This window comes from Perca fluviatilis, chromosome 4, assembly GCF_010015445.1.
Source record: "Perca fluviatilis chromosome 4, GENO_Pfluv_1.0, whole genome shotgun sequence".
NCBI classification, from domain to species: Eukaryota; Metazoa; Chordata; class Actinopteri; order Perciformes; family Percidae; genus Perca; species Perca fluviatilis.
In genome coordinates this window covers 22,997,007-23,011,649 of record NC_053115.1, presented here as the reverse complement: position 1 = coordinate 23,011,649, position 14,643 = coordinate 22,997,007, and the positions used below count along the sequence as shown (strand labels likewise).

The following is a 14,643-nucleotide window of genomic DNA, read 5'->3' as shown; positions in this document are numbered from 1 at the left end:
TTGTGATTAACGCTGTGGTTCTGCTTGTGCATTTGATTGACAGGCATCACCCAGGAGATGATCAACGAGACACGAGCGTCAACAGAGAGAAGGATGCTGGGAGACATTCAGGAACTGCTGACACGGGGAGAGGAGGTCAACCAACAGGATTCTCAGGGAGCCACGCTGGTGAGACTTTTTGCTCCATTATTTTTGACTTTTCAGTACCAATATCAATTTTAAACAAGCTGACTAAATGTTTTTTTGTCATTTCAACAATAAAAAAATATGGCTGAATCAAAATATCTCTTCTCTTAGGACCAGGGTATTAAGAAATGTCAAAACACCAGACAAAATATTAAAACGGTACAATAAGTTTGTTTTTAAAACACATACAAGGTAAAAATGAAGTAGCACAATACATTGTTAAGTAGCAGATAAAATGTAACAAGATGACTAGCATGGGTGTGTATTTGTTTTATTGATTCATTTTAGTACGAAGGGGCCATGTAAAATAATTATACATGACCGTTACTACTTTTTGGAATGTGCCAACAATACCAATAATAACCAACAATGCTGTTGGTCTTGAGGCAGAACGTGGTTTTTTCCTATGGAAAATGATCTGAAAGGTTTCATTTGAAAAAGGTTTAAAAAGGAAGCAGGGGACACAACTGAGTGTGGCATTTAAAGCTGCTGCAGCAGCAGCCTGTATTGACACCAGACAGGGTGCATCCATAGATTCATGCAGTTTATGTGGACTGACACCATTGTTATGTTGCCACAGAAACTGGGATTTATTAGACCAGCCAACATTTGAATATGAATGATATGGCAATAAGACAGGACATGATCCTAAAGCTGTTTGGGCATATAATTGGGTAGACATGATTGATCATTAGCTTGCAGCTAAAAAATTACAGAGCTATAAATAAGGCTAAGTAACTCTTTCACAACTGCCACCAAGCCTGCAGACTCTGTCAAGAGTCTAAGATGTCATGGTGTGACTTCTGTGACAAAAGTGCTGTAGAAACACACATGACTCTTATAAAATTATCAAACATTACAGATCTGCACTAAGAGGAAAAAGGAAAGGGTGTGTAAATATTCAGAGGACCGTCTTCATTATAGATTCCCCTTTTAATGGTTATGCGCTCTGCAACACTGGCTCATAAGGCTATAAAACCGTTGAAGCTAATCAGGCATTTAGAGACTCATTATAATCTTCTTAAAGGCATATCAGCTGTAGGATTTCAAAATGCTCTGAATACACCTGCGGTCATAATTTAAAAATGATGCAATGTTAGATTAGAATAAACCTTTAATGATAAATATGTATGCATGAAGGAAAACAATAATACATTGAGAATTGACTGACAATCATAAAAGCAAAATGATCACAGCGGTATAAATAATAAAAATGATAATTTACTTAAAATTTAAACAATCCACCATTGGCCTAATAAATGAGCACAAAAGCTTGAAAAAAGATTGGCATTAATTAGAAATGCATTGAAACAAAAGATAATTTCAAACGGGATGATACATTAATTAATAAATATGGCAAAAATAAACAAATAATCAAAAAAAGAAGATGTCTGTGTTATTATGAGCAATAACAAAAGCCTGGCTGAGGTGAAGTGGCACATTTAGCCAAAATAAATTAACGATACACATAGGTGCTATAGGTTTGCATTGGTAAGGTAATCAAATTTTTAAAGCAGCCATTACGCCATTGTGGTATAAATATGCTTTCTTTCTTGCACGTTATGTCAAACGCATTAGAGAGGACCCAAGCATGCATGGGAATGATATAAAGACACTTTCTTTTGCTTTAAATAGTGAGTCACAGCCACATGCTCCTGTGTGGAGAATTCATTTGTTTTAGTTTTATTGGTGAGGTGTGCCTACTAAAGTGGTCACTGAGTTTGTTTTGGAAGTTCGGTGCACTGATGCATGAAAAAGTCAAGTAAGGCACAAAAATATCGTTGGAATATAATTTCCTGAGTGGGTCATATAATGTCCCATGCCTTAATGAAGCCTTTATTAAATATGAGGGATTTATCTACGCTGGGGAAACAACGTGACAGATCACTGGATGAAAATAGCCAGGAGACATTACATGGTAGTAGTCCAAAATAACCCTGTTAAGCTTTAAAGTCTAACCACAGATTGTCTGATTGAGCAGCTCGTCCCTTGCTTTTGTGCATCCTGTTAATCTTCATTCGAGCATGATGAAGCAAACTAGAGCATGCCTTATTAAAATCTCTGGCAGAGAAGAGAGGAAGATTTTTGTATCCTTGTTTTGATTGGCTGCCAGGAACAATGATTTTCATCTCTTGTGGTTGCAAATGGTTTGATCAAATGGGAGACGATTCATTTAATTCACACAGATATCTCAGTTTAATTTAACCGATGCAAACAAATGGTACATCACTCAAAGGGAGAGAGGAAGTACAACCTCCAGTATATTGGTGTGACCCACTCTCGAGTTCTGGCAACACAGATAAAGTAACATCAACTAACGTTCGCGGACGCCCTAACAAAACCCATTTTTGTAATGCTAATACTGTATGTGTAAATATCTAATGTTAGCAAGATTATTTTATAAAAAAAGATCAGCAACATTTTTCACACAGCATTCACTATCCTTTTTAACAAGGCTACACACATTTGGGAGACAGTTTCATACCATATCATTTGCGCAGTGTAATTCTCTATAACTTTAGTTATATAGAATTTTAGTTCCCCATAGCAACCAAATTAAGCTAGCTTCATATTATATTTGTGTACATTTCTCAGACAGATTCACAAGTATTTGCAAAATCGAAAACCCCCCCAAAAACACACTAATTGTTAATCTTATGATTAAAGCCTGAACATACCTAAACATGTCTAATGACCTAAAAGGAATCCTCGCATTCAAGAAATTCACTTTTAAAGTTGACCTTGTACAGTTTTCCCTTTTTGTTTCCTCTCAAATCATCTTATACCACACTCTTTGATATGATCACATACATATTTCATATCAGCTCCTCATCAAACATATGATGTAGAGCTGAAACAATTAGTTGTTCAATCACTTAGTCACAAAAAATATCTTTGGGTTTTGGACTGCTAGTCAAGATGTCACCTATGGCTCTGGAAACTTGTGATTGGCATCTTTCTATTTATAATTTGTAATTCACCCCTATGTATTTGTTATCTTTTGGAAACTGGATCAGTTTGTATCTCTATCTCACAAACTGCAGAAGAGCTGTTTCACCTGGACCCAGCACCCCATCAGCCTAAAATGATGGCAGAGCCTTTTTACAATGTTGTGTACTTAATCTGACAAAACATTAGTGATTGAAGGTGCCCAGTGATGCACTCACATCCCCAAATTTGGACCCAAGTGAATATCTGATCTAGAGTTTTGCAGGTGTAGTGCGATGTCTTATATGGTCAGCATTTTTGAGTTAGTATTACTTTATTATTTGGCATCTAAATTGTGTCTTTAGTGTGGAATCCACGCTGGATTTTATGCACAGAGCATATCTAAAGCAAATCCTGTGCCACTGGAACAAATCTAATCATTGTTCCTCCTCTGCCCTTGCAGCTCCACATCACAGCAGCAAGTGGCTACGTGCAGGCTGCAGAGCTGCTGCTGGAGGGGGGGGCTCGCATGGACCTGAGAGACTCGGATGGATGGCAGCCTCTTCATGCTGCAGCGTGTTGGGGTCAGGTAAGGTAAACATAACAGGAAACAGATAAGCGCATATACAAAGGTTTCTGAAACCATTAACGGAATTTTCTGCTGCTGTTTCAGATGCATGTGGCAGAGCTGTTGGTGTCTCATGGAGCCAGTCTCAATGCCAAGACCTTCCTAGATGAGACCCCCATCGGTATATTTACACCTCAACACGCTTTATCAATGCACCTGGTGGGGGGTTAAAAAAAAAATCTCTTACCTCAGCAGGGTCGCATTTACAGATTTTTCAGTCAATGCAAGTGTTAACATGAGTTTGTTCTGTTGTTCTTGTTAAGGCAAATCTAAACCTTTTTTTGTGCTGTTTTCAGCACAATTCAGCTTTTATCTTAGTGGTTGGTAAATTATAGTTTTACAACTTCAGTATATGTTAACAGTCAGTGTAAGAAACTACCGTATTAGCACCAATAAGGAAAATAAGTATCTAAACAAATTCATTTTATAAACCTGGTTTTGTTAATATCTGTAAGAGTAGCAAAACACAACAGTTTTATTTGAAAGGAGCTGACATTTCCTGTCCTTCATCCTTTTCATTTGAAGATCTGTGTGAGGATGAGGAGTTCAGAGCCATCCTGTTGGACCTGAAACACAAACATGACATTATCATGAAGTCACAGCTCAAACACAAGACCTCACTGTGTAGGCGAACGTCTAGTGCAGGGAGTCGTGGGTAAGTGCTGACATCTGCTGGTGTTACTACTGCTACTACAAATGGTATTTAGCATTGTTTATTTACTTGTTGTTTTACCCCCAAAGAGACCTTCTTGTCCTTGCCAATGAAGGGTGCTGTTAGTACAGTGTGCAGATTTTTTTTTTTGTCTGAGTTCTGCCTTCTGTTTCTGTAAATGTTTAGACTGTTTTTAGATGAGCAGAGCAGCCTCCCTTAATCTTCAAATGTAAAAAGTATAAGCTTTTCCAGAAAGGATAATCTAGAAATGAGTATTGTATGAATTGTGATTGCGCTTAGAAATGCTTTATTCATATTTGTTGGCATGTTTCTTTCATTCTTGGACTTTCTCACTGGAAACTCTTGTGTCCACAGGAAAGTGGTGCGGCGAGCCAGCCTGTCGGACAGACATAACTTGTGTCGGAAAGAGTACGAGACGGAGGCCATCGTGTGGAGGGGAGGGAGGGAGGAGCAGGATGAGAAAGAGAAAGAATCTGATCAGGAGAATAACCAGGTGGTTAATGTGAGTCTTCGGGTTATTCATGTTTTGTTCTTGTTGCTTTTTATTATTATTATTATTATTTAAACCGAAGCATAGTTATACATTTGTTAAAGTTTTAAAAGTGGCATTTGAGAATTGATCCTCTGTGTTTTAGTCAATTTTGTTGTTTTAATGTTTTAACTTCCTGCACCAAACTTGGCAGATATATATGACATGACTTAATCATCTACCCCACACATCTGAGTCTAAATGTCAGATTTCAGTGTAGGTGTGTCAGAGTTATGGAGGCTTCCTTCAAAACTCTCTTGATGATCAAACAGTCACACAGGAAGAAACCCACAATGGAAAAAAAAAAAACTGCAAGACAATCCTCCACCAACAGTGTACTCAATAGATATGAATGCAACATAGTCACATACCATTTGAGTGCTACAGTTGCTTTTCCTCTACTGGAAACACATTTGTGTTTTGCTCCAACTATGATCACTATCGTAAGCACTATTAAGCTTCCACACACTGACCGCAACAAATTAAGGCACGTTATCAACAGATAGCTAATCAAAAGGGTTTAAGAGAAACATAGGAATGATGATCTGAAATGGAAGTACAGCTTCTTGCACTCTTTCCATCCATTTGTCTTGTAGATAGACTCCATTTAAGACACTTTTTTAAGTACACTGGTGGAAGAAAAGTACATTTTAACCTTTTATCACAAAAGAAACCCCTGGCAAACATCGAGCAACAACTTCCGAGGGGAGACTTTCTCTATAAACGAATACAGTAAATGGGCTTTACATCTCATTTTATTTGAGCTTAAGCTCCAGATCAAAGATATCAATCCCCCCCTTACAGAGTCAGGCCGGCGTGTATTTAATCGTCTAAAAGAGAAGACTTATAGAGGGATTAAAGTTATCTCTATGTTCTTGATGTCCCACAGGTCAATCCAGTCATAGCTGTGGAGCTGCCAGAAACACCCAAGCTGCCCACCATCCTCAAAGATGGCAGCAGCAAACCGAACGGGCTCATCTCCACGATGACGTCCACGCCACCGCAAGCGCCATCTAACGGAAACACGGCATCGCTTGATTCCTCCACTCAGGGGGAAGCCTGTCTGAGAGAGCGCGCTCAGACTCTGTCTGAGCTCAAGAAACAGAGGTCTGCCGCCAAATTGTTGAATCACCCCTTATTTAACGGTCACCTAGGTAACGGCTCCACGGACTCCTTCACTGATGCCAAAAACAACTCCGAGGACCCCCGCATGCCGCTGGTCTCCTCCAATGGGAATGCGGTTTACTACACGCCAGCCAGTGGCGACCCACCCCTCCTCAAACTGAAACAGCCAATAGAGGAAGAGCAGCCGAAGGCACAAACCTGCTGCTGCGTGTCATAGCACAGCACCCTGGTCACTTGACCGGTGACGGAACAGTGTTTGCACAGAGAAGAAAGGAATGTGCTGTAAGAGTGAGGAGAGGAGAGGAAGGAAGGAAGGAAGGAAAGAAAGAAAGTGTGTTCCTGTCTTTTAACATCCTTTTCCTCCACGCCTTTAAACTTCTCTGAGAGAATATGGCTGGCCTGAAGAAAAGTTTAGAAACTTGTCCTTGTACCTGCCTACCATTAGACTCCTGCTACAATAGGAGACACATTCCCCAAACGCAGACGTGTTTCAAGCGTAGCAGAGCAGAAAGAAGGAACTGGGCAGTGTCACTTGGATTAAAATTCCTTTTCTTAAATGGAGTCTATCTACAAGACAAATGGATGGAAAGAGTGCAAGAAGCTGTGACTCTGGCCCTGCTGTCCCCATTTTAAGAATCAAAGTGTGGACAGCTTTTTACAGGGAAAGGGTCGAAAAGTTTGAATCAGGAAAGTAGAGAAGATCTCAAGGTACAAGGTGCATGTTCTGCCCTCAGAGATGAGTTTTTTTTTTTTTCTACCTTACATGTGGATGGTTATCATGTAATTAAACATTTTCTTCAAGACAAACTGACATTATTGTCAAACCACAATATTTTTGTTGTTTTCCAATGTGCAGGAAGGCCATCAAAGAATGCATCACGTTGTACTACAACATATCAGAAACAGTGAAACGTAGCAAAAAGAGATCTGTGACGTCTCTTATGAAGTATCTGTCATGTTAAAATGCCGCCTGCGTAAGTGAAGGAATGCCATGAATCAGTGGTAAGGCAGTCAGCGAGTGTACTTCTACAGCGAGAGATAACAGGAAAGAGTATAGGTCTGCACTAGTGTTTGAAACTGTCACTATATTCTGTCAACTATAGTTCACCTCACCGTCCTCTCATATCCAGCCTGAACTGACAGGTCATGCTCTGTTTTATGCATAACCTTCTTTGTGCTCTCTCGTTTAGGTAATTTAAGCAAACATGGTTTAAAAATGACTGTACATTTCTTTATTTATGAAATGAATGCAATGTGTAAAAAAAAAACAAAAAAAAAAAAACATTATGGTTCCTAAAGTTGAGTGTATTTATTATTTGGATGGTGTGTGGAAAGCGTGAATGCAATAAAAGATGAGCTGGGGAGTCTTCCAGCAAAGCACCTTCTGACATGGAACTGATAAAGTGAAGTAAGGGTTACTGTCTGCTAAGTGTACATGTTATTAAAATCACACAAACAAGCCATTCTATATTGGATATTTGTTTCACTACAAATGACAGTGTTATTTGTTCATGTTTTGGGTTGTTTTTTTCTTCTGGTGGCCATTGTGTGGCTTTGTCTTCTCCCAGTCACTGTATATGTTTCATTAACAGAAATTGTAAATGTCATGTAATGTGTTCTTGTAAGTATAGTATGATTTGTATGCTTGCCTCAGTAAAAAAACAAAAACATTTATCCACACATGGATTTGTCTCTGAAGCAAGCCCACACCATTGTATCAGGTGCACTTAAATGCATCATGGCTTCAACATAAAATATAAAAAAAACTACTAGAAATTTTTTTTTACTAGAAGTAGCTTCTCTGCTTAATTAAATAGTTGACAGGTTAGTTGAGAAGATCGATAGCACTCATTTATGTATGCTAAAAGTTGTAGCTGGAGCTAGCAGCTGGTTAGCTTAGCGCTACCTACCAGCACCAAACTATTTTTTTTTGGCTATACTATTTTATTAAGTAACTTCCTGGTTCGATACCAGTCTGGCACATAACCTGTTGAAAAACCACAACGTTTTTAGTTTTAGTACAGACTAAACAAACGAGATGTAAGGTGTTAACTGACCTTTTACACGGCACATACAGTATTTTGACTCATCATAGCAGGAAAAGCACAGATGAAACTACTAACACTAACAATGGCTTCGTTCCATTAAGTGTACCAGTGAGCCAGGGTGTAAAATACCAAACCTGGCTCACCTAAATCTTAATGGAATACATCCATCATTGTTATTAATTACACGTGTGCCTTTTCTGCTTTGACATGTCAAAATGCCTGCTGTGAAAAAGTGAGCTTTTACACATGCTGGTAGGCAGATTTTTGTTGTGCGGAGCCGGGCTAGCTGTTTCCCCCGATTCCAGTTTTTCCAGCTTCATATATTTAACGCACAGATATGGGTGTGGTATCAATCTCCTCATGTAATTCTCAGCAAGAAAGTGGATAAACATATTTCCCAAAATATTTAACTTCTCCTTGTGAGTGCCAAAGAGTCATCCATGAATAAAACAATTTATAAGGACATTTTAAACCGTGGGAGAAGACTTTCTTTGCCGTTATGGTGATTTGTTTGTTTCTCATGTCCAACCCCTTTAAACGTTTGATTACCCACAATGCCCCTACCACTTTATCCCCACAACTTCAACTGTACAGCGTCAAATATTTGTACAGATGCGTTTGTAAATATGGTTGTATAAGTATGTCCTTATCTGTTCCCATGAACTGCATTTAAATGTCTGTGTTGTAACTGTTGAAGAAAAATACAATTACCCACATTGATGAACAGTGTTAGTAGAGATTTGGTTGTCGAGGGGGAAACCGAGTCTATTTAGACCCCCTCAGTAGTCCAGCAGTCTAAAATCGATCTGGAAAGTCGAGTGCACCGAGGTGTCATCATCATACTGAGTAGGTTTCTTCCTGCTGTTGCGGTGACCAGCGTCTGCGGTCTTTTTCTGCAAATGTCAGTTTTTTTTTTTATGTTAAGTTCTCATAGGAAGAAGTTAGTTTTTTAACTCAATTTGAGGAAGTACAAACTAAGTCACATTCAAAGAGATTGCTATATCCCCTATTTTTGGTTCCTTCTTTTTTTTTTTTTAAGAAGTGTCTAAGGCAGTGACATCATCTTGTTATGAGTCAGCTTAAACTCTCTGGAGTTCCTCCAGTTTGCATTTATCCAAGCTGCTGCACTCAGTGCAATTTAAATGTCAGTTCTGCTTCCTTATTAATTAATGAAATCCAGATCACATCCAATTGTAATTTTGAGCTACGACCTGGTCAGTATTACCCACGACAGTCAGCTGTTAAAAAGTGTCCATTTTATATATATATATATATATATATATCTCAAAGCTTGTGTTTGTCTGCAAGCCTTGTTGCCTATAACAATAAGATTATAAAGATGGAAAAACTACTGATTTTGTAATTACTGGAATATTGATGGTTGCATTAACATATTTTGAATAAATTGTATATTTTGAGAATTTTACATGCTATCTTCTGAATTAGTAAAGCTCTTGGTGTCAGGTACGTTGGATTTCTTACACTTGTATTAAGAATATGCGCTGCAGGCCTGGACACCAGCAGAAGTGCTAAACCTCAGGGTGCCCGGGCAGCGTGCCCGGTTGTGCCCCATGTACAAAGGCACAGTCCTTGCCACAGCGTCCGTCGGTTCGAATCCAACCTGCCCTTTGCTGCGTGTTGTTCCCCTTCTCTCACCCCTTTCCTGTCTTAATCTGTCTTGTCAAATACAGGCCTAAAAAAATGCCCAAAAAATAATCTTCAAAAAAGAAAGTAGTAGTAAACCTCTCCGTTGGATAAAACAAGACATTTGAACACGTCACCATAGGCATTTCATAGGTCAAATTATCGAGAAAATAATCAGATTAAGCGATAATGAAAATAATAATTAGCTGGCAGTATGCATAGTTGTCAGCCTCAAAGGTAGATACATCACTCTCATATTGAGCAACACTAACTACTCTTACTGTTGCTCATCTTTTAAAAGCATCATTATTTTCTACAAACTGTATTCAGACACTTTATTGCTGAAGTCAGATGAATATACTGTGTGCAGCTCACGTTTGGCACGCCATATGAAGGTTACGAACAATTTGTCTCACTCCGACACGTCTGCTTACTCTGCCCTACTTCAACAGCTCTTTTCTGTTCTGAAACTGCCAGAGGCTGGAGCGTCCTTCACCACACAGCTGTTAGGGTCTTGGCCCAGCATCAACTGCTTCCTTCAATGATGTTCTGTGTTGTCTTTTTTCCCCCTCTGTCTTTCTGAACTTCCTCTCATTCACTGGCTGTGGGGTCAGCAGGGTCAGTATTTCTACAGGCTGCACCCAGCAGCTAGTTTCAGACACATAACAGAGAGACAAGTAAAGAAGATTAAAAAAAATTGAATAGTAATATTTAGTTAGTTTTTTTAAATAGCCACATTTTGGAGATTTCTGAACATTTCTGCCATTAAACATGTACACTGTACTTCCTCCACTTTCAGATTCTCCTGTTGCAGTTCGACTGGAAAACGACAGCCACTGGCTACCACTGTAGCTTATTTATCCCTTTCTTCACTTTCACTGCTGTTGATTTTAGGGGAGTGCCCTTTTGGCACTGATAAGTTTTTCTTATCAATATTGACAGTGCCTACTGGCTAATGTACTGGTCTTATTGTAAAGTGTCTGAGTATTTTTGAAAAGCGCTGAATATGTTAAGTGTCAGCTCAGGGATTTGAAAACATAACAAACTAATTTGTCAAACATCTCCATCAAGTTATAGTTCTCGATGTGTCTAGAGCAAATGTTAGGAGAATCACCCTTTCATCCGAAGCTCCCTCAGTATGTCTAAGGCATATAGACAGAGAGGAGGACAATGGTGCTGAAAGCACATGATCCAGGCTGCATTAACCTCCTCTGCGTGGCCTGGCTTTTGCTATTGTGCCTGAGCTACACTGAGTCCGGGCCAGCTGGCTCAGGTCCCAGTCCTTTATTCCTTTAGTCCTCTTCACTGAAGGGAAAAGTGGATCAGTGCCAGAATGAGCATACAGACGCATACTGACCACTCTGCTGGACACATAAATCGAGGGATGATGATGAACGGCACTGAGGAGCATCCAGCAGTGCGGAGGATAAAGTAGGAACATGAACAGATGCCAGGAGTTGCTTAGACACTGACCACCATGATGTAGGGATGGGTGGAAAGAAGAGACGTTTCCACTGATGAAATAAAGACAGCAGGCAAATGAAGGGTGGAAGGAAGGCCTGAAAGAGGGCGTACACTGGGAGGAGGCCACAACCATTGACCATCCTGCCAGCTTGTTAGAAGACAAGAGGAGCTGCACAAAAAGAATGCATGGATGGCTCAGTGGGTCAGAACTTCTGCCCGGTTCCCAGGATCTGTTGGACTTAACTGGACTTCAGTGTCTAGAGCGAGTCGATGTCTGTCTGTCTGTCTGTCCTACCGCTGTTTAAAGCTTATTGATCGAGGGGATTTACACTCAAGAGATTGAAGTTACTTACTCATTCTAGGCATGAGACACGTTGTCAGTGCAACAGCTACTGACACTAATGCTGACTGATATGGTTGAAATAATTATCACAATCTTAATTATTTTAAGCTATACACTAGCAGCGTGGTCCAGCACAACTGAAGTATCTCAACAACTATTGGATGGAGAGGGGATTTATGTTCCCCTTAGGATTAATTATAATAACTCTGGTGATCCCCTGACTTGTCAGACAACCATTCCAACAAAGATAGAAATTCTCTTTACACCCTCTGCCATTTCACCGCTCAATTCTGTAAAGCATGCCTGTTTCTCGCTCCTTTTCACTGATATTGTAACTATTGTACTCCATGTGTTCACCTTTTACTATTGTGTTTATGGGTTATCTTGTGTGTCTTGCACTGTGTTGTTGTTTTTATTGCTACTGCGGCAGAACCAATTGCCCCTCGGGACCAAATGAAGGTCTTCTAGCGCAATAACAGTAAAAAGCATGCTAACACACTAAAACTGAGATGGTGAACACGGTAAAGATTATACCTGCCAAACATCAGCATGTTAGCATTGTCGTTGTGAGCATATTAGCAAAAACAACTTGAATTTTAACTAAAGAACAAAATGTTTCAGTTCACAAACAGTTAGGCTTGTTTCAATACACCGGATTAACTGGTTTGCTGAGTGCGTCACCAGAGCTGCAACACTTCCTTCCTTCAACCGCATATATGTCCACCTTTAAGTGTCCCAAATGAATAACTAACTGTGGGTGCAGTTCTTAGTATGTACACCTCTCTCTGCATCAGTTAGGTGCCAGGTCAGGGTGGCCTAGATACTCCCAACAAACGATCACAAGCAATACTCCAGAAGAATGATTTGGAATTAGAGGAAGGATGGGTGAGCAAGTAACTGTGTGTGTTTGCCGTGGCTTCACTTATATTGGTTTGTAACCCAACAGGATTTCAGTGTTTTTTTTTAGTTTTTTTAACTACACTACACTACACATTGAATTTACTGATATTGCTGTTGAAACCATGATAATACTATATAACTCACTTTTCAATCTAATTCACAACGGCTTATGGCCTGAAAACCCAATCAATGCTGACTGAGCAGAGAAGGTTATATGGATGATGTTCATCCAAGAGCCGCTCAGGACAAAACATGGGAGATTCATTTCTGTAAACCCTAGTCTGACCCTTTACACCCACGTGACCTTCATTAGGGTGCAACAATATTAATTCTGACCTAAAATATTCCTAGGGGAATATTGCAGTCATCTTTTTCATTTCATTCTCCATGACTGTACTGTCTTAGGATGTCATCGCAGATAAGGAACAAGGGCAAATGCCTTCCCCTTCCTTCTGGCTGTGGGAGTAACCATACATATGACTGATACTCGGATATGTTAATGTCACTCAGTGATGTGTAAATGGCAAATCATGTTTCATTCTTTACCCTAATAAAATGATATTTTACCCAACCACAAATATGAAGCTATTTTAAACTCAGCCCACATGTTGATCTTGTGGCTTTGCTGAGAAAAGGCCCGAGGCTCTGTTGCTGCACTAACCGTGGGCTGTTTTCTGTGGCTTCGTGCCAAACATCCCACCCTCTTCTTTATCTCACCTCCGACTCACTCACTGCTCTCTCTGCCTTTTACTTTCTCTGTGTTGATGCATTTCTAACTGCAAAGTGTGTTTAAGGAAACGTTGCAGGAAAGAACGACTCTTTTACAACTGAAAGCAGGTCACGTTTATCACACAATGCAACGATTACAACAGACATGAAACACTAAAAATATTTCACTTAACTTTTTGACATTGAGGAAAACGTACAGTTATTTATGATCTTGTACTTTCCCACCACTTCCTTTTTGGTTGGGTTTTTGTAAACACATCTGTCTGGTTTTGTAAAGGCATGCACATTTACATGAGAAACATAAAGGGAAAGTAATACATTTAACCAAAGACTACAATTTTGAGGTAGGCTACTTTACTTGACTTTTCCCATGTTATGCTTCTTTATTCTTCTACTTCACTACATTTTAGAGGGAAATGTACTTTTTAACTCCATTACATTTATTTGACAGCTACAGTTACTTTGAAGATCAAGATTTTACATACAAAACAGATGATCACCTTATAAATGATGATGCATTTTTATAGATTAAACTACTCAACAGTAAATAAAGGTATTTAAATGAGTTCCACCTCAACCAGTTTAACAATTAAAATGCTGCAGTAATGCCTCATTGATAACCAAATAATACAACACTGACAGTGCATTATATCTTACTTTTTTCATGTGAGATCTGTACAGCTACAAGACATGCTAACTTTTGATATCTTTTCTTTCTGCCCGTTGAACAGCCTTATCTCCCGATAACACTGTATGCAACACCTAAAAAAGCGCGGATAATGCCAACAACAATGAAAAGTATTTTGTTTAAAATAACCATTTATTTTGCGGATGTCTTTGTTGTACCTGAATTCAGCATGCTCATAAATTTATTTATTTTCTCTTTTTTTAATGGACTGTTTGTGATTGTTTAAAAAAAATAATTGTTTGTTTATATTTTATGTCATTTTATGCCTTGCACCTTTGACCTCCTTCCTCCTCACCAGATCTTTACTGTAAGCAGCATGTGCGAATATTACCTGGTTAGAATAAGTTAATGAATAGTTGCTTGGATTGTAGAGCTTAAATCAGCTCATCTCCTTTGCTCCTACAGAGGACAACAACTGGAGCAATATTCAAGACTCAATCTCTCTACCTGGCATATGAAGGATGATTATAGAGAAAGCATGTGGGATGGAATATAACAAATAGATCAAATTGGTAGCCTACTGAACTTTACAGATTTTAACTAGTGAGTCAACAGCCTGAACCTGCAGAGAATTTTAATTATTGAAATTGTACTTAAAACAGAGCTGCCTGGTTTAAAAAAAAGATATGCATTAGTGCCAGTTAGTAGTTACATACTCCACCGACAAACATCATGACACAGCCGAATAGTAAGAATTAACACGGTTACACCTTTAAATACCCCCTCCCTCCGCGTGAAGCTTTACAATCTGCGATTGC

The 14,643-nt window shown here is 39.2% G+C and overlaps 1 protein-coding gene across 2 annotated transcripts in view; it reads left to right on the top strand.

The window, feature by feature from the left end:
- The window catches only part of ppp1r16b (protein phosphatase 1, regulatory subunit 16B), an 83,644-nt gene extending 74,101 nt beyond the window's left edge, over positions 1–9,543 (top strand). For both annotated transcript variants that reach the window (XM_039796550.1, XM_039796551.1), the window contains exons 6-11: positions 44–168; positions 3,578–3,703; positions 3,788–3,863; positions 4,268–4,397; positions 4,770–4,917; positions 5,834–9,543. In XM_039796550.1, the coding sequence (XP_039652484.1) occupies positions 44–168; positions 3,578–3,703; positions 3,788–3,863; positions 4,268–4,397; positions 4,770–4,917; positions 5,834–6,286 (1,058 nt within the window). In that variant the 3' untranslated portion in view covers positions 6,287–9,543. The remainder of the gene's footprint in view (positions 1–43; positions 169–3,577; positions 3,704–3,787; positions 3,864–4,267; positions 4,398–4,769; positions 4,918–5,833) is intronic.
- Positions 9,544–14,643: the final 5,100 nt, after the last annotated feature.